The sequence below is a fragment of the Leptonotus elevatus genome, chromosome 2 (genome assembly GCF_054856555.1).
Source record: "Leptonotus elevatus isolate MCC_2025b chromosome 2, RoL_Lele_1.0, whole genome shotgun sequence".
NCBI classification, from domain to species: Eukaryota; Metazoa; Chordata; class Actinopteri; order Syngnathiformes; family Syngnathidae; genus Leptonotus; species Leptonotus elevatus.
Genome location: NC_141240.1, coordinates 35,717,889 through 35,744,318, shown reverse-complemented (window position 1 = coordinate 35,744,318; position 26,430 = coordinate 35,717,889). Strand labels below are relative to the sequence as shown.

Below are 26,430 nucleotides of genomic sequence, written 5' to 3'. Positions count from 1 at the left end.
TATCAATATGGGCAAAAAACTTACACACTGCTCAGAAAATACAGTTCACAAAAAAAAAAAAAAATTCAAAGGACTTTCTGTTTAAAAACAAATATTGTTAACATTATCATTATTATAAATTGAAGACCCAGGAAAGTGAATTCAGAGATTTGTTTCTAAAAACATTATGCAAGTTTGGAAATAATTGCTGAGAACAAAGCTTCAGAACTATATAGTAATTGTGAAGATATAGTCATTTTAGTTTTTCTGTTATCTTTTTTTTTGTGGGGTGGCTATAACAGCAGCCAATCACGCACTTTGACATCCGGCATGAGTCGGGCAACCCTACCCCATTTATATGTACTGAGTGCCTTTGTTGGAATGGCTATCTGGTGCAATAAATAGTTACTTACTTACTTACTTAAGAGTTACAAGTACTTTTCCTATTTCTACCACTGGAGCGTGCAGTTTGCTAGCGAGCTATCTCTAAATCCCCAAAATTCATAACACCTAGATCTCACAATTTACAGAACAACTCTATGTTGTTAGTCATCTTTGTGTTATGCGAGCTGCCGTAATATATTGGAACGTAAAGGACTGAGGGTCTTTAACTAGCAGAAAGTAGCCTATGTGTTTGTCATGTGATGTGAGCCACAGGCTAAAAAATGTGTGTTGTCATGTTTAATAAACAGTTGACTGTGCCTGAAGTGCCTCCATTGTGTGGACCATCACACCAACACAACACCAAGAGAGGTGGTGATGCAGCAAAGCAGCCTGCCGACGGTTCACCGGCCGAGTTCAAAGAACCCCGGAAGTCTGTTAGCTCGTGAGCTAGCTGATGGCTAACACCTCTGCGATGACTAGATGACTTGACTAGATGTACATCTGTGTACTTATTCTTTCTGGCATCCACTAAATAGTTCAAATGAGAATAGGCAGTCTATGGTTGTTAATGTTAGTATAATATCGCGAGCATTAAAGATAAAAGAACCGGTCAGGGGTTCATTCAGAATCTTTCAAGCTTGATTTTTCACGATTTGGAAGCCTCATTTATATATTTGGCATTTTGTGTTTATGTTGCCTCAAATTGGACTCCGGGGCTTTTCTGTGTTCTCCCTGTGATTGTACTCAAGTTTCCACACATACTGTCAAAAACAAATGGAACAGAAGTGTGAATGCTTTTAAATCCAGCTTGGAAACTATTTTTTCCCTCATTTCTTTAATTAGGTCTTTTAAGCATCTTTTATAATTAATTTCACTGAATGGTCTTTTCGTAATTTTAAAAAGCTACTTTTTTGTTTCTTTATTTGGTTTAATGTCTGTAATATTTTGTTTGTGTGTTTAAATGTCAATATGTTTATTAAGCTACTTTTGTTGTCTTTGTTTTGCCTTTAAATGTCTCTAGTGTTTTGTTTGGAACAGTTTAGAGGTGGTTTGCTTTTGGTTGTGTGCAGCATATTATTGCTTTGTGTATGAAATGTGCTATATAACTAAATCTCCCTTGCCTAGAGGTGTACCGGTATATTTGAGTGTGAATGGTTGTACATGCACTGCAAATGGCTGAAGATCAGTCTAGGATATACACCGTCTCTTGACCAAAATCAGCCAGGATAGGATCCAGATCACCTGCAACCCGAAAGAGGATAAGCAGTTTAGAAAATGGGTGGATCAATAAAACCAAGATTACCCAACCACATGATGGTAAAGTGCGACAAAGTACAGAGAAAGAAATGACAGAATTTTCAGGCTTGTCCAATCTGTTTGTGAAATGAACTGGAATTATTATTATTTTTTCAATGGAAAACTTGCTTCAGGTATTATAAAGGTCGTCCTTAACCCGTAAATTGTGGGTTCAATCTCTCAACGTCAGTTCCTATGTGACAAGGTAGAATGTTCTTTGATTTCTGATTTCAACTGAACTCCCACTTGCTTCTGGTGAGCTCATTATGTGAATGAAATGTTGTTGTTTTTCTTTAATGGCTGTAAACTGTATTATAAATCCATTCATCATTGTATGTGGCTGCATGAATGAGGTGTTAAACAGTGCTTTGTGAACCTTGAAGGTAGAAAAGTGATAAACAAATGAAACACTTGAAGGTAGAAAAGTGCTATACAAATAAAATATTTAAATGAACTATTTAATTTCATAAACTTAATGTAGTGATTGATTCTTATGCAGTTTCACACCAAATTTTCATGGGAAAATGTAGCGTAAATGCTGTTTGTGACTTTAAGGCTCAATGCTATAATGATTTTTTTGTCATGTACTTATGAATACATTGAAGTGCTTAGTGTGACTTCAGCCACATGAGTGATCACATGAACCACATGTGGAGTTAGCAATATTCTTAATTCCAGGAATCCAAAGGCACCCACTTGCATGTAAGGAGACAATTTGTCACATGCAGTTGTGAGGTATTTGTTCACTACACACATAGGAAATGATTGTATGACATTGTAATTAAATAGATAAACTACTTGTGGTACGATTAAAAACCTCTGAATGTCATCCTGATAATGATAAAACATTTTGTATTTTCTAGGCTAATGCAGTAATGAAAGACAAATGTTTGTTTGTTTGTGTGTGAGCCCCCCCCCCCCCCCCCCCCATGCTCTTCCATTCAGATTAGTGTGGCTACAGTTATGGATGTGAAATGATCCATACTTAAAGCCAATGACTAATTGATTCTGGTGATTGCATCATCAGTGCAGAGGGGAACACTGCAAGCCTTATCTGCAACACCACCAAGCTTCTTCAGCTGCATGTCAGCCCCTTTTACGGTCCAAACTAAGGGTGGCGGTGGCTGGTTAAGCCCTGCGGCGTACAATGCACGTCGTGTTTGTGTGTGTGTGTATGTGTGTATGTGTGTCAGGCTGCGTGTGTGTGCTCATCCTTATACATCTTTTATCTGATGTCAAGCATCCCTTCACTGATTAAACCATCTCAGCGGCACATTAAAATTTCAACCTGGGCTTGTATTACACAGAGCTGATTAACCCTTAGATGGCCGGACTAAAAAATCCTCATTGAAATTGTTTTCCTCCTTGCATTTCCTGGTTATTAGAGATACAAATAACAAAAAAACATGACAATAAAAAAATAAAAAATAAAACTGTAGCTTTTATAAACCTGTGCCAAATGGCATCACTCTGGCCAAAACATGACAAAATTTGTCTTGGGTACAAAGTCATATGGAATCTTTTTGGGGAATATTTATCGGCAATTTCAAAATAAATTTTCATATCAAGCATGCTCAATTGGCCACAAACAATAAAGAGGAAAAGAAAGTTGTCGTAAAACATATACATGATGACCACTGTGTCAGGATTCAAACACGATGTGGTGTTCTTCTTTTGTTGTTGTTTTGTTTGACAAATAGCTGTTAGTAGACAAGAGACATTGAACCCTCATATAACCAGTATGAGCATGCCGGGATCATCCATGTCATGGTCACAGCGTGTATGTTGTAACGTGTATGTTGTAATTCACGTTTGCTACAAGCTCAGTTTGAAAGTAAACAACAACTGTAGTTTACTAACAGCTGGAAGTTCGTCTGTTGGCAAGTAAAACACGTGAAGAAATAGTTCAATGCTTCAGTCCCATCTAGTCATCTCTTTTGCTTCATTTTGCTTTTATGCTGAGCGCAAGTTTGCCTGTCTGTGAAAATAGAGCCCACAGACTCTCATGACACGGGCCTTTATTTTCGTGTCTTATTGTTTTCAAATGATGCTATTTTCAATCGCCTTTGTTTTGTAAATGATTTTTCTTTATCACCAGTGCGTTGTTGTTTTTTAAATGCTCTATAAATAAAATTGAGTGGAGCACACTTTATGCAGCATCCAGTCAGTACATGATGGATTTGTGTCTTTAAATGAAAACTTTCCTGGCTTTTACTTTCCCAGCCAGATCCACTTAACATCACACGAAAAATGCTGTATCGATTATGTCAGTAAGCTACAAACTCCTCTTTAGTCCCTGCTATTTCCATCGACCCATTTTGATTAAAACCTCTCAAAAGAAACACATGGCAGGGTGAGTCCACAAAGCAGGACTCATCCCTCTCAAATCTTTTGTTTTATGGGCTTTGATCCAGCTCTCACGAGTCAATCAACAGTCTTAGATCTAATCAAAAGCACAAGATGTGTTTGAAAGTGAACTATCCTGTTCATCATTAGGTGTCTATTAACAATAACAAAACTAGCTTAAGGTAGCTTTTCTGGCCTTGATAAAAGAAGCAGTAAAAGTAGCAACGGGGGAGTCTTTATCTTGCCCTCAATCGTCATTATGTCTTATTAGCATTATAAATGCAATAGTTGTTCATCGCTAGGTAGGTAAGGTAAGGCGACTTTCTTTATATAGCACATTTCATACACAAATTAACTCAATTTGCATCACTTAAAAGCACAACACCTAAAAGCATTAACAAACACAACAGCACAAGACATTCGCAAAGCAAAGTGAACAAAAGTAGCTTATTAAAATTCATAAAGAAATTTACATTGACAACATTTAAACAGATTTACAAACAATTTCAAGATATTTAAAAGCAAAGGAAAGCAATAAACTAAAACACTGTAAAGTGAAATAGATTTGAAGACCTTGATCAAAGTTATTGGAGAAAAGCATAGTCCTTGATTTAAAAGATCTTTAACTTGGGGCTGACTTCACTTCTGTTGGCAACTTATTCCATTTGCATGCAGCATAACAGCTAAAAAGCTATTCACCGTGTTCACATTGAACTCTGGGCTCCACTAACTGACCTGAGTCTGTAGACTGTAGAGCTATACTTGATTTATAGACTAGTAGCAACATTTTAAAATCTATTCTACAGCTTGTAATACTGGATGACACAAGCTAAAAGAAGACATTGCAACAATGGTTGTTTTAACGTACTTTATAAGTGAAGTTGAGAATGGGCGCTTAAATTACGGTTGCTGTGGTATTCCTTCAAATGGTTAACCTACTGAAAATTCATCCATCATATTCGGCAAGATTGAATGGGTGTCAATGATGAATGCAGTTTTTAAGGTCTCTGCATGTTTTGTTGGTTTATCAGATGCACTTTGTAGCATCTGCTAATTTTAAACATGGAGCAAAGAAAAGCCAGCAGCAATCCCCTTTTATCTACCTTTATCCGTGGATTAATTGGTCAATACGTTGCTACAAACACTTTGAGGATGAACTTTGATGTGGCCAATTGACTGATGTGATTATTATGCAGACATTTTACTGGAGCTCAACTAAAGCAAATAATGTTCTCATTATTTAGAATTCACCAAACATTTGACTAAAGCACACTTTTAATCTGATAGTGTTCAAATGTTAATTGTTTTTTTATGCACATTTTGCTTTCATGCTCATTCCATTGATGTTGGTCTGTAATCTCCCCCTTCACTCTTCTCCTTAGTGTGGAAACGAAACTCCGCAACACATCTTGACTAAAAACACGAGAAAAAAACAATAACTAATTGGCTCCTGATCAGAAAATGGCTGTTGTTCATTTGGAAGAATTTACTCTAAGAACCGGAACGTTAGCGACCAACACGTCACTTAAGGCAACACAGACTAGATTTAAAATAGCAAAGGTTTTTAATTAAACTTTGTTTTGTCTTGATTTTGTTGTTTGCCACATTCATCTTCATTGAGAAAGTGATGAGAACTGTTTTGAAAAGTTGGAATTAATACATTTCACAAAATATTAATTTTATCACCTCTATAAATAAATAACCATCTTCAAAACACGGCAAAAAAAGGAAGAACATCACATAAAAGCATTTCTCATTCTGAACGTATAACCGAGTCCACCTGAACACACATTTCTAATTTAATTAAACCTCTGTCTGTTTTCCTTGAAACAGTCTAGTGCAAGTACATATGACGGCAATCACTTGTAATAATAATTCCAAATGTGAAAAATGATACTTGTGTCAGCAGTCTGCAGATACTATCATGGTTTTTTCCCTCCAGTTAAAATGAACATAAACCTTCACATTATTGTGTCATCAAAGTATAAACACTTCTTTGCTGTTTCTTTCCTTTCCCATGCATGTTCAGCTTTCCATAGAAACAGCCTATGTTATCTTCCACACACAAACAAAACCCCACTAATTTGGCAGACCACTAATTCGTCACGTTTGTCATGCCTGAGCATTCACCTGCAAAGAGAAGTCGTTTTGTTTATTAGGATCCCTTTCTTTTTTCCCTGTTGTGGATTCCAGAAGAGTCTCTGGTCTGGACTGCTTAAATAAATGGTCAAGTGCAACAGAATGAAGGAAGGTCTGCAGGTTTGATCCTTGACTGGAACCTTTCAGTATCCCAAAAATGTGTAAATTGTCAGTCGACGTGAATGTGAGAGTGAATTTTGTCATCTGACTGGTGATCATTCCAGGATGCACACTAGGTGCTGCATTCTTGGAACAGAGGTTTAAGCTGTGCACCGGTCTTTTTCAAGAATTAATTTTTTTCTTACAAATAACTCTATTGCTGATAAAACTGTTACAAAAATACATCCTATTATTATTAGCGACCATGCACCGGTCTCACTTTCCCTACAAGTTGATTATACCTTTAAACCACCCCCGATATGGCGTTTTAACATCTCACAGCTAAATGACGCAGAGTTTGACAAAATTATAAGAAAAGAGTGGGCAGACTTTTTTGAAATAAATGACTCTCCAGACTTATCTCCATCTCTTCTCTGGGAAGCTGGGAAAGCAGTAATTAGAGGTAAAATTATATCATATTCATCTTATAAAAAGAAACAGGATCAAAAATTAGAAAAAGACTTGGAAGATCAAATTAAACAACTGACGGATGAGTACGCAATAAACCCAAATAACCAAATATGGACTGACTTACAAAATACAAAAATACAGTTAGACGATATGCTATCTAAAAAGACAGAGTTTATAATACAAGAATTGAGATACAACAACTTTGAATATAATAACAAATCAGGTAAATTTCTTGCAAACCAACTTCAACGCAATCGGGAAAAATCTCTTATAACGGCTATTAAAGGGACAACTGGTGAATGCACACAATCACCAGAAGAAGTTAATCAAATTTGTTATAACTATTATCGCAACCTATACTCAGAAACTAACAGGCCTAACCCTGAGCATATTGAGGCATTCCTCAGTAGCTTAAATATACCTCAGTTAACTACTGAATATAAAGATATGTTAGATGTGCCACTTACTATAAACGAGTTGTACAGTGCTCTAGATAGTATGCCTGATGGCAGAGCACCTGGCCCGGATGGTTACCCGGCTATATTTTTTAAGCACTTCTGGTTAATGCTTGCTCCACTATTCGTAAGAGTAGTAACAGAAATTAAAACTAATGGTTACATACGCCCACACATGAATACGGCAGCAATTAAACTTTTATTAAAGCCAGAAAAAGACCCCACCCTTCCATCAAGTTACCGTCCGATTTCACTAATTAACACTGATATTAAAATTATCACTAAGGCTTTCACATCTAGACTAGAAACAGTAATCTCGACAATCTTTCATAGCGAACAAACAGGCTTTAATAAAGATCATCACTCTACTAATAATATTAGGAAGCTCTTTAACCGTATTAGCATGTCACAGCGGCATGATAAAAAGGCAGTTATTATATCATTGGATGCAGAAAAAGCTTTCGACAAAGTTAACTGGTCCTCTTTGCTGTTTTAAATACATTTGGCTTTGGGAAGTCATTTATTCACTGGGTGTCAGTATTATATGATTCTCCTAAAGCTACAGTTACTACTAATGGGATTATATCTCAGAGTTTTACTCTACAGAGAGGCACAAGACAGGGATGCCCACTGTCGCCTTTATTATTTGCAATATTTATTGAGCCGCTTGCATTAGCCATACGCCAGGAAAGAAGGATTCAAGAAATTCACTCTGGGGTAACAGTACACAAAATTAATCTATATGCCAATGATATTTTACTTTATTTAGAAAAGCCTGCTATTTCAATAGGGGAAGTATTTAACTTAAAAACTAAATTCTCACATTTATCAGATTATTCTATTAACTGGACAAAATCAACACTACTACCTATTACAGAAAATTCATGGAACCTTGCAAGCCAGGACCCACACTACTCATTTCCTATAGGTAATTTAAAATACTTAGGCATAAAAATCTCACCTAAATTAACTGATTTAATTCATTTAAACTTTACTCCACTTCTGGATAGCATTTATAGTGACTTGGAGCGCTGGAATAATCTTCCTATTTCTCTAATAGGACGAATAGCCACCATTAAAATGAAAGTTTTACCAAAAATAAAAAAACAATTCTCAATGATTCCATTTAAACCTACGGCTAACTGGTTCCAGTTGTTGGACTCGGCCGTTACAAAATTTTACTGGAATAATAAAAAGCAAAGATTAGTCTATCTACTCTTCAGAAAAGTAAATCCAAAGGAGGTCTAGAGGCACCAAATTGTATGCACTACTATATAGCTAACCAGCTACAATATATCATTCTATGGGCACAACCCAATAGAGATACTAACTGTTGACTGGAACTAGAACAGAAGGATTGTAATAACCTCAGATTTCGATTAAGCGACATAATTGTTTTAAAAACCCAATGATTTCCGCCACCCTGACTGCCTGGTGGAAGGCACAAGAAATTACAAAAGCCCAAGTGGAGCCCTGCGGGCTTTCTCCCCTACGGCATAACCCCGACTTTCAACTTAACAACCAATCGTTTTATTTAGGTGTGTGGGAGCAGAAAGGAATTACACATCTCCACCATCTCTTCTCAGATAATGTTTATATCATATACATCCTTGCTCCAAAAATACAAAATAAAAAACTGATTTTTTTTTTACATTATCTGCAAGATAAAAGTATGATAAAGAAACAAATTCCAACACTTCGGGGTACGCGCCAACCGCCTGTTTTAGCTAAAGATATTACCAAGCTTTCTCCGACAACAAAAAAACTCTCAAAAATATGTAAGTTACTTTCATATACTGATAAAATTTCTTTACCCATCTCGAAATGTGAGACAGACTTGTCTATAGCTCCAGAATCTGAATTTTGGATTCATGTTTGTGAAAACGTATTTAAAATGACAAAACACACAAATTTACAACTTATCCAATATAAAATTATTCATAGAACATACATTACTCAATATATGATGAAGAAAATGGGACTCTCAGACTCCGACATTTGTCTCCAGTGTTTACAAAACACTACAGACACTGATTTTCATGCTTTATGGTTATGCACTCCGGTTATGTATTTCTGGACTAAAGTCTTAGAAAAACTTTCCGCTATCTTGGACTGTAGGATACCTTTATCTCCAAACTTGTGTTTGCTAGGTGACCTAACAACAACTGACTTACCACATTAACAATTTCAATCTACACAGAAAAAAACAATTCTTGTTAACTGGAAAAATAAACAAACTCTGAATATCGACCAATGGTCTGACCTCCTCATAAATCACATTTTAATGGAAAAAATATCTGCCTCAAATAAAAACCAAATATCAAAATTTATAGAAACATGGTCTACGTATATAGAATATTTGAACCGAAATCTGGTTACTTAATTCTGCCTGTTAGCGAGAGCCACCACACCGCGATAACTTACATTGCTGTTTCTGTATTTGGCAATTTGTAACTAATGGTTGTGTTTTTATAGTCAGGAACCCAGTTGCTGCCAGCAGGATCGAGCAGACTACATCAAACGACACCTTAATCACCAACTCCTCAAGATTCACCTCCAATGGTTAATATTCGGATTCACTGCATGCCAGTGGGTTAATTCTATAGGTGCTGTCCCCCTCTGGCTGAGCGTGGGCGGCTCTGCCCCTCTGTTGGCTGCTGGGTGGCGGCTGCGTCTGGGCCGTTCCCTGGGTCTCTTGGGGGGTGCTGCGTTGCGGGGCTCTCCCTGGTGTCCGGGGCGTCGCTCCGGGCCCGGCGACGTGGTTCGGGGCTTGTGGGCCGCCGGGGTGCCCCGTGGTTCCCTCTCCCCCTTCCTGCCTCTCCCTCCTCGCCTCTCCCCGCCTGTCCTCCGCCTCTCTGTCCCTTCTCCCTCGCTACCCTTCCTCCTCCTCTCTCCCTCTCTCTGCTGCCCTGCCGCTGCCCCTTGCCCTTCTTGTCATCTCCTTCCCCCTCCCCTGTCCGCCTTCCTCCCCCTCCCCTGGGCCGGGGTTCAGGGATTCAATTTAGGGATACTTTGGCATCCCACAAAAAAAACTCTGATGTGCAACATGTACACTGAGTTAAATAGGCTAGGCTCCATTGCTCTATGGACAATGCCACTTATTTCTATCGCCTTCTGTCTTCAATACTTATCTGCATGAAGACAGAAACACTGAAATAGAGTGAGCACATAATGTTTCACAGTACATGTAAATCAGGATTAATTTATCTATTGGCCTGACCTTGTTTTGCAACTAAGTGTTTTGTAGGTGTTAACCGAGCAGTTTGTTAAGTGCATAAAATAATGTTGGAACAAAAGGGCAGCTTTGCTTAGTGGATGTTGGTAGACGACTTGCTTTTTGTACATAGTTTTTGGTGCGTTATTGATGAGGGCATAATTGCTTGTGCTCATTTGCATTTCAGACCGTTTTATTTGTGAGTCTTGCAGTCTCTGGAGCGGTGTGTTCTGCATTATAGTTGTGTTTCTGAGGGTGGTGGTGGTGGGGGGACTTCAAAAAGGGTCCTCCTAAAATGTGGCCTTGACTTCAATGACACAACTGGAGCTGAAAGGGACCCCAGAATGGAGGCAGAAGCACCAACTTTTAAAAACTCACTGCAGTTGCATGGAAGCATATACATTGAGTAAAGCCTGAATTTCTCTGCAGCCTCAAAACTCAGTTTAAACGTCCCTCTAAAACATCCCATGTTGGAAGTCTCTTAAGTTTTCAAAATGTGAACAGCATGATGCAGAGGACTCTTTAAATATGAATATTGAAAACTGGCATATTTATTTGTCAATTGGATTAAACACCTGTTGTCGTTCAGGTCCTTGTTAGAGAACAGCAAGTATACTGAAACACTGAAAAGTTGGACAGATGCATTAAAAAAATTAGACAAGGTCAAATTTAAGCTTCCCTGTAACGGTTACAGTGTATCTTAGATTTATTGGAACATTTCACCCAAAAGCACAATACAGTATCCCTAACTTTTTCTCAGTAGTGTATGTCAACCTGCCTCAGATAAAATAATTTATTTTTTACAAAGACCAAGACAGATCATTTCAGAATATTGCTGCATGTGATGCTTGCCAATCTAGCCCATAGAAACTGTTTTCACATTTGTATTCTCTGTTTGTATTTTCTGTTTGAATGTGTTTTTCTATAGCGCTTTTTTGTGGTGAGTGAGTTTAAAAGAGTCGTTTGCCAGAGGCAGGCTTGGGTTAGGTTCAGAGCTAGGTTGTGTAAAACTCACACTTGTCAGATTTTAGTTGGGCAGGATTACCAGTTTTGAACACTTTCATGTTTTCAAACATGAAAATGATCCGGACTGGTGAAGGATAAACTAAAATGAATAGTTTTCTGGCAGGTAGCTGTAATTCTTTCAAGTTTGAGGGTACTTTGAAAACTGCAATATGCACAAGCGGTTGTCTTATTTGAACTTGCTCAAGAATTGATGTTCTATTTTTCAAATTAACATTCCACTAAGAACAAAAAAGACAACATTCTTGAATGTCGACTGCAGAGATGAGCTTTCCCATAGTGTCTACAGAATTAGAAGCTTAGCTGCTGCTTATTTGACAGCAAAACTAAAAGAGGTCCAAACATATAAAATTCCACCCATACTTGCAAGAACATAAATACATCAAATCTCAGCGTGGAACAATATGTGGGATGCATTTGTTCTACCAAAATATATGAAATGTCCTCATTAAAATAGCCAATATTGAATGTTCTCCCTTTTACAGCCTCTTTGACTCATACCTCTGTAACAGTTGTATTGCCAAATATACACCACACTAAAAGAAAACAGTAAAGACAGTAAACCTTTATTGAAAAAACAATGACATCATGCCATCTTGCTCCAAGACAGTACATCACTAATGTGGAATGGCCTCGAAGTTGCTTGCCTGGTGCTAAGAATTATAGACAGATCAACTGTAAATACGTCACGCCACAATTACCCATTGCACTTTTAACTGCTGCTTGCAATGATGCTCACTTACATATTATATGTATTCACCGGTGAATGACAAAAAGCTCTCTGTAAAACCATTTAATGAAAACCATTCACCTTGACAACACTGTCCTTTGAGAAGGACATTGTTGTACTTGGAATTACATTCTATGTTTAATCTACTCTACTGTATAGTGATGGATTTCCTGGCGAGTGTTACTCAAAAGGGCATGTGCTGTGTGGAGTTTGCATGTAAATCAGTCCTTCTCAAATAGGGGGGAACCTGTTTTTTGATTTGTTTGTCAGACTTTGCACATTCACTACAGTAGGTGGCAGTGGCACTTTTATTGTCGGACAGTGGAGTAATAGCTCCTCTGCAGAGGTCTACTTAAAACAATTTTATAGAAAAAATATACTATCACAGCAGAGAATTGGTGGGTCACAGATTTTTTTCTTCTTCTGGGGGGTGGGTGGCTGTAACTAAAAATAATATACTATAAATATACATGCAAACCAGTGATGAAGTTCCACTGTCAACCCACTTCATTTATATTAGGCAAAGCAAAACCCCAAGCTCCTTCTCCGATTTTACAGAAAGCAAATAGGCTGTAGTATTCATTTTACAACTGGAGCCTATCCAACATGCCAAAAGGTGCATGGCCCAGCTCCATCCAGTACAATATTGAGCTGGTTAGTGTTCCCCAGCCAATGTATATTTTTAATCCTGAATTTCAAGGTTAATAACTATGCTCTCCCTATATTCTTTAAATCGATAATGACAAGACAGCTGAGAATAAAAACAGTACTCCACTAAGAGTACTGTGTTACTTTACAATAATAAGACACAATTAAAAGTTAAAATCAGGACTCCGAATAATAACTTGATAGTCACCTTACCATAGTTTGGGCAGCAGACCTTGAGCCAGCAGACGAAGGAAAGCACCGTCAGGTTAGTCAGACTGCACAAGCCAAACATAACGCCACAGAAGGCGTAAACGGTGCAGGTGATCTTATTAAACAGCCACCTGGATGTGGATGTGGGGGGTAAAAGGGGTGTTAGAAGGGATGAAAGAAAACATTGCAACATTTTAATAATGAGGGGAATGTTTTGGGAAAGGCATTTTGTCAGCATTTTAGTAAATGACGAGCTACAAAGCTGTAGTCATGATTTGAAAAGAGGTTACACAAATTTAAATAATACTTTTTATGCTTTAAATGCTTTGTAGGCACACTTGTGTTACCATTGCATATGTTAGTTATATGGATTTAGATGTGATTGCACAAAATGGTAACCCTAACCAACGTAACGGTAATTGTTTTATCATTTTTGGAAGTCTACAACCCACATGAATGTCTAATTATTGTAATCTTTCTTGCTGCGGCAAGCTTGACATATTCATCAAATTCAGAGAACGTAGGCCTTGACAGATGAAGACGACCTAAGTGATGTAATACAGTAGATAAAAAAGAGACTTACTTATGAGTGTAGGCTGATGGTACAGCAATAGGGAATAGGGAGATGGTCATCATCAGGTCGCTGATGGCCAAGTTGACTACAAAGTACTCAGCTGGCTTCAAGGAGGACTTTTTTCTATAGGCCACGAACAGCAGGATCCCATTTCCCAGCACTGACAGCGCACCTACCAGGAACAGTTACACAATATTTGATCTGAGTTCTCCAGCAGCTGAACAGATATCTGTAGAGGATAATTAGAGCCGCAGTGGAAAATTATATAAATATAGTTTTGTAGACAAAATGCAAGCGTAAAGATAATTTAATGGGAAAAAACTCACAATGTGTGTGAATAAAGGCAAAATTTTATTTCTACAAGTGTATGAGGCCTGACATACTGTATAGTCATCTGGTTATATTATTCTTCTATTAGATAAATAAGGTCTATGTAGTCAGTGGCGGCCCTAGCTTGAATAGCGCTCTGCCTACGCATGACACCTCTTTCCACCTACACACTGGGTGGGTCTCATTTCTCATAATTGCAACACTCCTTGCTTCTTGGTGCTTCAAATGCAACCTGCAAGTTGTTCGCATGCCGGCTCAACTGTCCACAGGACTTATATACGATGGAATATATCAATATAGGACACAGCCAGACGGCGGCCATCTTGTGTTGCCACTGTTACTGTAACTTCTGTTTTTTGATTTTTTTTGAGGGGGGGGGGCTTGAAGGAAGGGGGGTAGTGTACATTGCCATATTGTGCACATTACCGAAACCGCCTAACTGTATGTAAATCTGGAACAGTGTTAGCACAATGAAATTACACTACTTGATGTGCATCAACATTAACCATTCTATTGTTTGCACATGTAACTGTAAAAGTAAAGATAGTCATCTTAAATCAGTCATTTTTATACTTTTAAAATCCTAAATTAATCCTCATACATGTATATTAGTTTCTTACAGTATGATATTGCGACTACTTTCATAAAAACATAAATGTTTTGTAATATAATGACTGTTTTCTTCACTTTGAATTTATTGAAAAAGTAGTAAAAGTAGTTGCATCATTTTGCTTTTTTCAGTGTGGCCATGACACACTTTGTAGTATTCATTAATGCAGGAAAAATAACAAAACCTCACCAAAAATTGTATACAGTGTCCCCATGAGGAAGTCATTCTCTTTTGATATTCTGGACACAAACAGATACATTTCGGAGGCATTTCCCATCTGAAAGAAAAATGAGAGAACAGACACAATGATGAATAAAATCATGTTTTACCCCCTGGCAATTTACAAAAACAAACAACTTCCTTGAGGAATTTACACATTGATACCTCAGTTGTTCAGACCAATAACCTCCATGACAGATCCAACTCCAAAACTATAAGCAATATACCTTCAATAGTCTCATAAAGCACACTAACACAATATTGTATGCTATGACTTCACGGTTTCAATTTTAGTTTGTATAGCTTTTAGAATTAAATGTGGAATAACCGGCAACAACCTTGCTTGGCACAAGCGTCACCTTTTATCACAGAAGTGTGTGGTGTAGAAACCAAAAGCAGGATACCAAACCACCAGAATGTTGAAAAAGTCATTTTATTATCAACTGTAGCAAGTCTACTGACAAATGAGTGGACACAAAAAACTTCACAGTGCAGATACACAGCTGGAACTTTAAAGTCCAGATAGAAACCCTTGGGAGACCGGAAAAGCGTTTTCGGGCCAGGTCATCTAATGCTCCATAATTAACAGCAAGTGGGACAGGGATATCTGCATTTTATTTGATCTTTATTCTATGATTCACAATTAACAGGACGGACACATGCATACGTTGCTGTTGTAGCAAAATCCCCAAAACATGCTAAGGAGGAACTCATGGATGGGGCGAAAGGCTGGGTGGGAACAACATGCCAGGAAACTCAGGGACCAACCAGCAATGCAAGGTCAATCCAGGGACAAGTGTTGAGAGAGTTTTGAATGGAGCATATCAAGATAATCTGAATGGGTGAGTCATCAGTAGAACCTTAAATATGTGGGTGTAACTGACTGGATGTCAGAGGTGGGCACTTTTGTCTCTCCATCGGCCCATCATTTTTTCGATGAAGTGCCCACTTTTTCGGTGAATCCTTTATGACGCGAAGCCTCGAAAAAATACACGGGCTAAGCACCAACTGAAGCAGGTTTTAATCTGTCAAATCGTGTCAGACGGTCCTTCTCATTCTGTGTATGATCTATGTAGCCATGCAGATAACTTCACAGTCCAGATACAGAGCATCCATTAATCCATCCATCCTTCCATTTTCTACCATTTATCCGGGGTCGCGGGGGCAGCAGCCTTAAGAGGGAAGTCCAGACTTCCCTCTCCCCGGCCACTTCAAGCAGCTCTTCCAGCGGGATCCCAAGGCATTCCCAGGCCAGCCGAGAGACATAGTCTCTCCAGCGTGTCCTGTGTCATCCCCAGGGCCTCCCGCCGGCGGGACATGCCCGGAACACCTTTCCAGGGAGGCATCCAAGTGGCATCCGAACCAGATGCCCGAGCCACCTCAACTGGCTCCTCTCCACGGCGGAGTAGCAGCTCGACTTGAGCCCCTCTCGGATGACCGAGCTTCTCACCCTATCTTTAAGGGAGAGCCCGGACACCCTGCGGAGGAATCTAATTTTTGACTGCTCATGACCATAGGTAGGAACGTAGATCGACCGGTAAATTGAGAGCTTCGCCTTTCAACTCACCACAACGGACCGATACAAAGTCCGCATCACTGCAGATACTGCACCGATCCGCCTGTCGATCACCCACTCCCTCCTGCCCTCACTCGTGCAAGACTCCAAGATACTTGAACACCACTTAGGGCAGGATCTCATCCCCGACCTGGAGAGGGCACGCCACCGTTGTCCGACTGAGGATCATGGTCTCGGACTTGGAGGTGCTGATCTTCATCCCAACCGCTTCACTGTCGGCTACGAACCGCTCCAGTGAGAGTTGGAGATCACGCCTTGATGAAGCCAACAGCACCACATAATCTGCAAAAAGCAGAGATGCAATGCTGAGGCCACCAAACCGGAACCCCTCAACACTTTGGCTGCGCCTAGAAATTCTGTCCATAAAAGTTATGAACAGATACAGAGCAGTTCATTTCAGTTAGGATAAGTGGGGAAGAGTTTTGGGGCCAAGACACCCACAGTCCCAAACAAACAGCAAAACATACTAAGGTAGAACTCATTGTTGCAGGCAGAAGGCTGAGGTGGATTCCAAGGCAGGACGGAGCTGACCGGGTCGCCAACAGAAGATCAGCCCATGGAAAAACGTTGGGAAAGTCTTGTAATGACAATAATCGAAAAACAATAAGTGGCTTGAATGGGGAGCGCAACTGGCTGACTGGTTTTGAGTGAGACTGCGACCTCCATGAAGGACTCTACAACCCTGAATTATCTGGGACTTGTTCACATTCTCATCAAGAGACATGAGATAAATCCAAGGTTGTTGAGTTACACAGATTAAATTGAATGAATTTCTATGCGCATACACTCAGTAGATTTAGATTATCTTCAAAGAGAACCATTCTTTTATTCTAAGATTGTGCATATAAAATGGCTTGTCAGTAATCACAATCCAGAACAGGTTAGAATCTATATTAAAGTCCTGGCCTGTACTAACACACTCTTTATAAACAGTAATCATAGTCTCCTTAAAATTTCACATCGTAAAAGTGATAGTTTGTGCTCTTTTTATTGCATCATGTGCCAAAGCGTGCTTCGGGTTGCAAACATACTTTCCTACTACTACTGTTTGTGGTGTGCTGTACTGCTTACTTGGGGGGGGGGGGGGGGGGGGGTGCGATGGTACTTTATTAAACGCTGTAGGGAGAATTCAATGTCACATGAGAAGATGTATGAACAAACAAGTTATATATAAGATTATAAAGATGCTTGTTAAAATAATGAATGGGTGGTGGAATTGTCAATATTAGAGGGAGCAAATATTGTCTTCATTGTAACTTGTAACTAAGTGTTCATAGAAATGTGTCATCATCTAAATGCTACTTCCATGGTAATGGTTGACATTTAAAGGGGACAGAAAACTGACTTTTTAATTGCCTCTACACAAATAATTGAGTCAGCTAATGAAGTCAGAGTTGAAATCACATTTGTTGACTTTCAGCCTATTAACTGGAAGCTTCTGCTCACTCTCTCTCGCTCTCTCTCTGCCCCCTGAAAAGTGTTGATTTTGTATTTGATTCTGTGTGGTGTTCAACAAATACGACAGATTGTTAATTGAATTTCCCCATTATAATCAGTTTAATAAATCGATGTACAGCATTGTAGATTATGCCTGAAAGTACACTGGGTTTTTTTCTGCACATCTATCTTTTTTTCCCCCTAATGTTCATTGTTGACAAACCCCAAGTCATAAAGCAGATTGACAGTTTGAATGAAATGAAAGCTCCCTCCCAGGAGTGAAGCTGAGGAATTATCACCTTCTCACTGAGAAAATTTGCAGTAATGAACGAATGATTGCAAGGTGTGTGGCAAACCAAAACTCACTTGAATTCAAATTTACCGTCGGTATAAACACAGCGGTCGAGGGCGACACTGTCAAGGACAGTGAGCGGGCGTAGACTATTACTATAAAAGAATGCCAGGTTGGAACAAAGGTAGGAGGACAAATGAGGGATGGGCAACATCCCATAATCAAACCTTTCAGTGGTGTATGATTGAAAGGAAAATGACCAAGATTACTGATCCGACATGTTCACCGTATGCATGGGAGGATTATATAGCTCCTTCCACTCACCCTCACCAGGGGGGGATCCTAGAGAAGCCAGAATGCGTGTCTCCAAACCACTCTGGCCTGAGCCACTCTCGTTCATACAGCCAGCGTGACTGTGAGTGTGAATGGGTGCCTGTTTCTGTGTGTCCTGTGACCAGTCCGGGATGTAGTCCATCACTGTCACAGTCAGTTGGAACAAGCTCCAGTTCCGCAATAAGCATTAAAAATGGGTTTAGAGTGGTTTGATGTTGTGATGATATAACCTTAAAATCAGATGGCCGATTTGCATGGTTATTACAGTGCCTCAGAGCTTTGAGAAACATTTTGAGTAATTATGATAATTTAGTGCTATAAATTCTCTCTGATATATCCCACTTTCTGCTTTTTTTGTGACTCATCCCATACTGTAATTTTATTGACAGAACGAAACTCAAACAGTGCTCCTTAAATCCACCCACATTGTTCTATTCCGCTAACAAGGTTATTTTAGTTAACGAAAAAACTAAAATTGGCAAAACAATTTAGTAATGAAATACAATAAAAGCGAAATAGCTTAAAAAAAATCTAAAACTAAGTGAAACAAACAACAAATTTTATGTTTACAAACCTAACTAAAACTAACTATAAATATAGCGAAAATGTCCTTTGTTTTAGTCTTGGGTAATTAATTTAATACATGAGCCTTTTGGGGTGATTTTAAATTTGATTTTAAGTATATTTTTTTCTATATTAACCGGAATAAGGACGTTTGAATGTGTGTCACACTGAAGTGATGTCATATAGCAGCAGCCAATAGAAAAGCACCTTCAGATGACGTCACTCCTTGGCGCCAATTTGTGCTTGACTTTTGGCTCCAATGGCTTGCCTTGCCTGTTTTTTCATATAACTCATCTGAAATGCAACGCTTGGTAAGAAATGCATTTCTTTTTTCATTTTTATCATGGTGCTCATTAAATATTGCACACAAATAATAAAAATGAAAAAAACACCACCACACATTAACAGAACCCCAGAGGTGTAGATTGAGAAAGATTTCATGTCTACGTCCTGTTTATCTAGTGTTTATGAGTGAAAACGTTGGACTCCACCTTAAAGCATTTTTTAAATAACTAAAATTAATACCAACTAACAGAACCACCTTGAAAACTAATTAAAACTAACTAAATTTAAAAAACAAAAACTCTAAATGAAATAAAAACTAACTATAATGACAATTCCAAAACTATAATAACCCTGCCCACAACCAAGGTTATTAAAGGCATTTTTGTTAACAAAATAACCACATATGAGCATTCCATCAGTCCATTGCTGTCGAATACATGTTTTTTAGACAAATGACAGGAAACGTCTTATTTTTTATATTTTTTTATGACGGACTAAGCACTGAATGAAATGGGTTTTCATCTATCAGTTTAATCATCACTGACTGGGGCAAGTACTGACGCACCTCTTAGTCTGTCACTGCCTGTTTTGTTGACGAATGACGGACTGACGGAATGCCCACCTCTATCTGTCGGTAAAATACAGTAGTGGTAACAAAGTGATGATGACAAAGTAAGAAATTAAATGTTTCCTTCCTTTTTTTCGAGTAGAGATTCTTATGCTGTGGCTCCATCCATCCCTTTTAGTTATTTAGCGTTCCTTGAGTTATTTATTCGAGCTGACCTTTTGTTGTCATTGATTTTCAGTTTGTATTCAGCATTTGTTTCTCACTTTTACGTTCACCTTTGTTTAAATAAACACTGTTTGATTTCTCTGCTTTAGTTTAGTATGTACTACGGTCAATGTGTTGGTGTTTTCTCCAGCCCTGACACCCTTTGATTAACTATTGACTAAGGAGTAGTCTGCCTGTCGCCCTAAAACTCATTTGTGATTGACTGCTGCTTCCTCACAAGCTGCACAAGATAATGATGAGTTATTAACATTGTTTTTTCAGTTTTAAATGATATTTTAGCCGTTTTAGATTTAGTTAACTCAGTATGGCTGTATGAATAGACCTATATTCTTATCTGTGTTACTTTCATGAGAAAGAGCAACGGGTCTGTCTATTCATTCGTAATCTAAAGGGAGGTTCCGGGGATTCTGCTGTGTCGGAAGGGAGTCAGGCTTATTATTATTGTATTTTTTCTAATCTGATTTATACCCATGGGAACGGATTCTCTTGTATTCAGTTGTAACCAGGTGTGTTGTGGGCTGACCTTTTTCTGAACCCTTTTTGTGAATAAATAACGATGTGGGCTAGAAAGAAAGATCACATTTGATCATCAATCTTATCACCTCCGACCTGGAGCCACGTCAGCTGACCCAGTGATCGTTCTGGAGCGGCCGTTTCGACACCGTTTGAGGACATCAGTCAACGGATCAAGAGCAAGTGCCTTTTCTTGGGCAATCATTCCTTTGATCAGTCACATTTTGGGCAGAATAATCCCAGGTGGCAAATCGAAGAATTTGGGTAGTCTACCCCAAATTCTTAAAGAAGAGACGAACTATTGCGACACTCTTTTCATTAAAAAAAAAAAAAAAAAAAAAGACCTTCAAAGAACTTCACAAGATGGCTTCAAAGAACACATATTCGTCTGCCGATACATTGCGACACTTTTTAATGAACAACATTTTATGTTAAGCCTCACATATGCTATGCTTATTCCACTAAAAATCTTTTAAATGTATCAAATTGTTTTTTAATGTCATATGATTGCTAAACTACCTCCTCTTCTGCTAAAGGGATGTTTTAAGGATAATTATTTTTACCACACAAACATTGAAAAAAAATTTTTTTAATGTGTTGAGCTCTCAAGAGCTCAAATGAGGGAATGATGAGTTATTAACATTGTTTTTTCAGTTTTAAATGATATTTTAGCCGTTTTAGATTTAGTTAACTCAGTATGGCTGTATGAATAGACCTATATTCTTATCTGTGTTACTTTCATGAGAAAGAGCAACGGGTCTGTCTATTCATTCGTAATCTAAAGGGAGGTTCCGGGGATTCTGCTGTGTCGGAAGGGAGTCAGGCTTATTATTATTGTATTTTTTCTAATCTGATTTATACCCATGGGAACGGATTCTCTTGTATTCAGTTGTAACCAGGTGTGTTGTGGGCTGACCTTTTTCTGAACCCTTTTTGTGAATAAATAACGATGTGGGCTAGAAAGAAAGATCACATTTGAACGGAGCACTGCTTGGGTGACTTCATTTGTGCGACCAGAAGCTTCTGGTAATTAAAACCTTTGCAAAGGAACTTCTTCAACAGAATCTCACCATTCAGATAATTGAACACGCAAAGAGTACAATACTTAATATTGTCTACTCTAACAATAATCAGTACAGATGATAAAAGCGTGTTACAGTCAAAGAATTACTGTGCAGTGGCAGCGCATGCCTGCTCGTAGATGCCATTCATGGACGACGATGCAGTAATTGTTTATTTTGGCTCTATGCCAGATGGATCTGCAAGCAACCCTTTTACCGCACAAAGCATCTGGCATTTGTTATTGCAGTACAGTGGACAATGTCAGATAAATACACAAAAATACTGGTTGCCGTTGCTGCTATTATAACTGGGTCTGTCTTTAAGGGCAGTATTTTATTCAGGAGGTTTGAAGGAACCAAGGTAGATTAAACAATTTAAAAAAAGCAAATCCTCATACAGATAGTATAAACAACACTTTACACTGCTGATTAATGCAGAATTTTTGTTAAACCTTTAGAACTGAAGTAAAAATGTTACGGTCAACTAAATACAAACAAGTCTGCCTGTCATTTATCAGGAGGACGTAAACTTGTTACATCAATTTCATGCCAAACAATTGTAGGACGACATTAAAAGCACTATACTACAGCTCATTATATTTACGATGACAGTTATTGCCATTGGTTCTTCGCTTCAACTGGCTATGGGCGATATATTGTCATGACTGTGTTTTTATTATTTTTTTTGTGAGCAAGGCATCTGCATTTGGTCATAGCTGGAAATGGGAAACCAATTCTATGCATTTTATCGGGATGAGAAATAATGGAAGAGTCTGGATTTTCCCCGTCTGTGTGCATGTGCAACATACTGTAAGATGATTGCATAAGAAGCGTGCGCCACATACACAAAACACACACACTCAGTACTTGCAATACAGTTGTGTTTTTACAGTTACGTAATTTGCAGGCTTGCAATTTCATGTCTTGTTAGACTCATCAACAATTTGTCCTAGAATGAACAAGGTCCATTCCTTTGTGAGCTTGATCAAACATCAGCCTCCAAATGGGCCGGCACGTATTCTTTTCAAAAGTGCTATTGCTTCTCATTTCCTCTGCATTTCATTGGCCTGATGTGAGAGATAAAAGAGCAGAAATGGGGTTGTGTTCTTCTCTGAGCTAGAAAGACAAGCAAGCAAAACGCCAGAACAAAAGTAATTGGCAAAGGCTGTATCTCCAAGAGCACAGAAAGATACACTTGGAGCTGTGTACAACAGTAAGATTATGTAAATAGGACGTGACTGATTATTTTATTATAAGATAGAGACAGCCTCGAGTCTTTTTCCCAACACAACAAACTACTGCCCACCATTAAATCACTTAGCTTTACAAATCTTGTGATTATTTTCTCTGCGACCCATATATACAGTAATTGCATGTGTTGTCACTGTCACAGTATTAGAAAGACCAGAGACTCGTATTAGTAATTTATTTGCAGTAAAAGATGCGCGCGACAGGCATGTTCAGATGGTGAGTAGAAGACGCAAAAAACATTCCGATTTGAAGGATAATGCCACCAAAAAGTTGCCACAATATGACTAACACAAATATGGGAATAAGACTTGGAGCACGCAGTCAATGATAAGGGCAGCGTGAGTCTTCCACTCTTCTTGAAGCCAGCAAATGTGTGTGCATGTGTTGATGGTGAGTCAAATTTCAAGCTTGTCTGACATTGGCCTCTTCACCAGTAACACTATTTCCATTTTTGTGATGAAGTCGAGGCGCACTTTCTCAAAAGGAATTACTCGGTTTCACTGCCAAAAACAAACATTTAGATGATATTTTATTCAGTGCACTGTTCATTTATATAACAATTCTCCCCTGTGTGTGAGAGAAACGCTTGAGGACAATGTGCAATAATGTATACATTAAGCATATTGACATACACGCTATGCACTGTTTATATTATTATCCATATTTATGCCTTGCAGTCTGTTCAAATATGAATTTCAATGTGTGATATTGTGCATACATATTATGAATAATATCAAGTTTTTCTCATGATGTACATCCCGAGTGTAATATAATTTATCAATACGTTCTTATATCACTGTCAATATTACACCCCCATTTTTGCACAATTTGTACAATATTGATGTAGCATAGCTGGACTGTTTTATTTACATAGACCAACAACATGCAACAACTTAAATCTTTGGTTTCCTTTTCTCCTTCTCTCTTCTCTCTCTCTCTCTCTCTCTCTCTCTCTCTCTCTCTCTCTCTCTCTCTCTCTACGAATAGCACCAACTGCTCTACATCAAAGGTTCTTGAACTTTTTTCACTAAGTACTGTACAACCTAAAAAACAAAAGACTTTGCTCTCCAAAATACTTTGCTCTTGAGGAACACAAAAATACAAAGGGCCCAATTATAATGCTCAGTGCAAGTCTAACGCAAAGTGCAATCTAACGGGGTGGAGTTTTCTTTCTTTTGGTATTTTGCTTTGTTAATTGTGCGCAAGCGAATAATACATAAACAAGAGTTTATAATTGAAAATGGGCCATCTTGACAACAGAGATGAGCCACAGGAAAAATTCTTTACATGAACAAGTTAGGAGCAAAATCTTTGTTTCCATGGCATTGCTTCAGTTGATGGAAGATGTTCTTGCACATTCTTTTGTTCTCTGTGCTGATTTTGAGTGACAGACCTTTTGTAATTCAGCATTACGCATCCTGTTAATGTAAAGAATACTAAAGCAGAAAGTCTTGTCTCTATGTTGAAAGGACAGAAAAGGTACAGAACGACAGAAGTCTTACATTGCTACATACACAGCTACATACACATAATGACCTTAACACAAATCAATATCACACTCGTTTTTTACAGTTCAATAAAGCTTTTTCATTTTAGATAAATTTTATGAATTATTATGAAATTATTGTATCAATGACTAAAAGATACAGCCATATTTCTGTTAATTTACTGTTATGTTAATAAGAATATCAAAACATAAAAAATTATTGTATTGTACATTTTATTGTACATTTAGAACAGATAAAAAATTTGTGATTTAATGCTGAGTTAATTATTGCAGTCATGCGATTAACTATGATTACAAAATTTAATCACTTGACACCCCTAATATATATATTAAAGCTGTCAGTTTAACTCGTTATTAGATTAATTAATTATGTTGCAAATTAGTGCTTTAAGAAAAATTGCGCATTTGATCGTGAGTGGCAAGTCAATGCGCAAGCATTTGAAATTTTTCCCATTGAGGGACCCGTATGCTGCAGTGGGCGGGCACCACTACGAGCAAAGACATTAACAAATGGACTCGAATGCGGCACAGGACACAAACTTTGAGTTCACACTGACTGCATGACGAATTACAGACTGCAGTTCACACAGAGTGCGTTGCTTGAGCTGTACGTGTCCGGAAATCTGCACCCACGAGACCACAAGTTCACATTGGTTCACGCTAAAGAGTTGAGTTCATGACGCTACTTGTAAACAATAGCCACGCTTGGCTGTCGTTCACATCGATATGCTTTTTAGACATTATCTCTGGGACTTCTATCATGGCTAAGTAAGTTTTGTGTTAAAACAGTGTTATTTTGTCATGTTTAATTAAAAAATAAAAATTCTATTTAAATGTCCGACTCATGTCAATCTATGTAATTAGCCAAAAACGAGTTCGCAAACAGTTTTATTTTGAAACATACCGGATCTACCTTCATGCCGACACCTGACTTCCTGTCTGGCTCGTGTAATTCCTTCAGCAGCTCCGCATCCACATATGCACGGCACCGCAGCTGGTGGTAATTGACACGTAGACTCGTAGAAATTATTTTCTTTCTTTTTCGTACGGTCGCCGTTCCGCATACATTACGCAGTCAGTGTGAACCACTGATTTGTATATATTACTGGATAGCCGATAGGCCAAGACTTTTGAAGCCGCCATATTACTACTTCCAAAAACCTTTCTCGGCATACCATCCTATACATTTACAATATCCAAATTGGAGAACATTTGAGACTGTACTTAGTAGAAAAAGCATGACATGATTTATGATGTTTTAAATTTGTTAAACACAACAAAGATGACTTTAGAAATTTTACAACTTGCCTTAAATACATGTATAAATTATGTGCTTAATGATGTTTACAGAGGAAACTTGCCTCTGCCAAATCTAATATTGGGGTCTAAAGAACTAAATAAAAACTAATAAAAGAAAAAGGGGGTGTTCAAAGTAGCACATACCGTCCACTTGTTTATTGTCAAAGAAAATTTAACAGAAGGCACACAAGAGGCACTACTGTTGCACAATGGCTGTTGCCCCTATTTTCTTGTAGAGTGAAATAATGATCGGGGTTTCGGGATCGAAACTTTAAGGTTTTTCCCTGTCGCTCTCTCTCGATTAGTGGAAGCGCTGGAAAGGGCGGAAGTGTGTGGACGATTGAGTGGTAAAAGACAAGCGTGAGCCACAGCGGATATAAAAGTGTGTCGAAATAATAATAAACCAATACTGCAGTGCGACCCACCGTCTCCCGGTTGGCTCCTTTTGTTCGACCACCAAAACGTTGGCGACATGCAACGGGAGTTGTCCACGGAGGTGACTCTGACCGAGGGAAAAATCTCCCCTGCGTCTCCCGACCACGGTCAGAATACCGAGCAGGAAAGGATAACACTGTCTAGTGTGACAAAAAAAAGCAAAACTGAAGTCACACAAGCGTTGCAGGAGGACGTGGATTAATTTTGGAGCAGCGTTAATATTGGAGTAGGTGGGAAAACCTAAGGGGATGAAACGGCACCCACAGCTTAGTTTCTCATTGCTAAAAAGGTAAGACCTCGTCACGAAAATGCGATAGGGTCTATTTATGATAAGCAATGCACAATAAAATTACCACT

General features: G+C 38.4%; 1 protein-coding gene across 1 annotated transcript in view; it reads right to left on the bottom strand.

Moving 5' to 3' along the window:
* opn7b (opsin 7, group member b) overlaps positions 1–26,430 on the bottom strand; it is a 59,165-nt gene that overhangs the window by 7,971 nt on the left and 24,764 nt on the right. The window contains exons 2-4 of the mRNA XM_086069438.1: positions 14,698–14,785; positions 13,578–13,740; positions 12,998–13,125 (exon numbers count right to left, since the gene is read on the bottom strand). Coding sequence (XP_085925564.1) covers positions 12,998–13,125; positions 13,578–13,740; positions 14,698–14,785 — 379 coding nt within the window. The remainder of the gene's footprint in view (positions 1–12,997; positions 13,126–13,577; positions 13,741–14,697; positions 14,786–26,430) is intronic.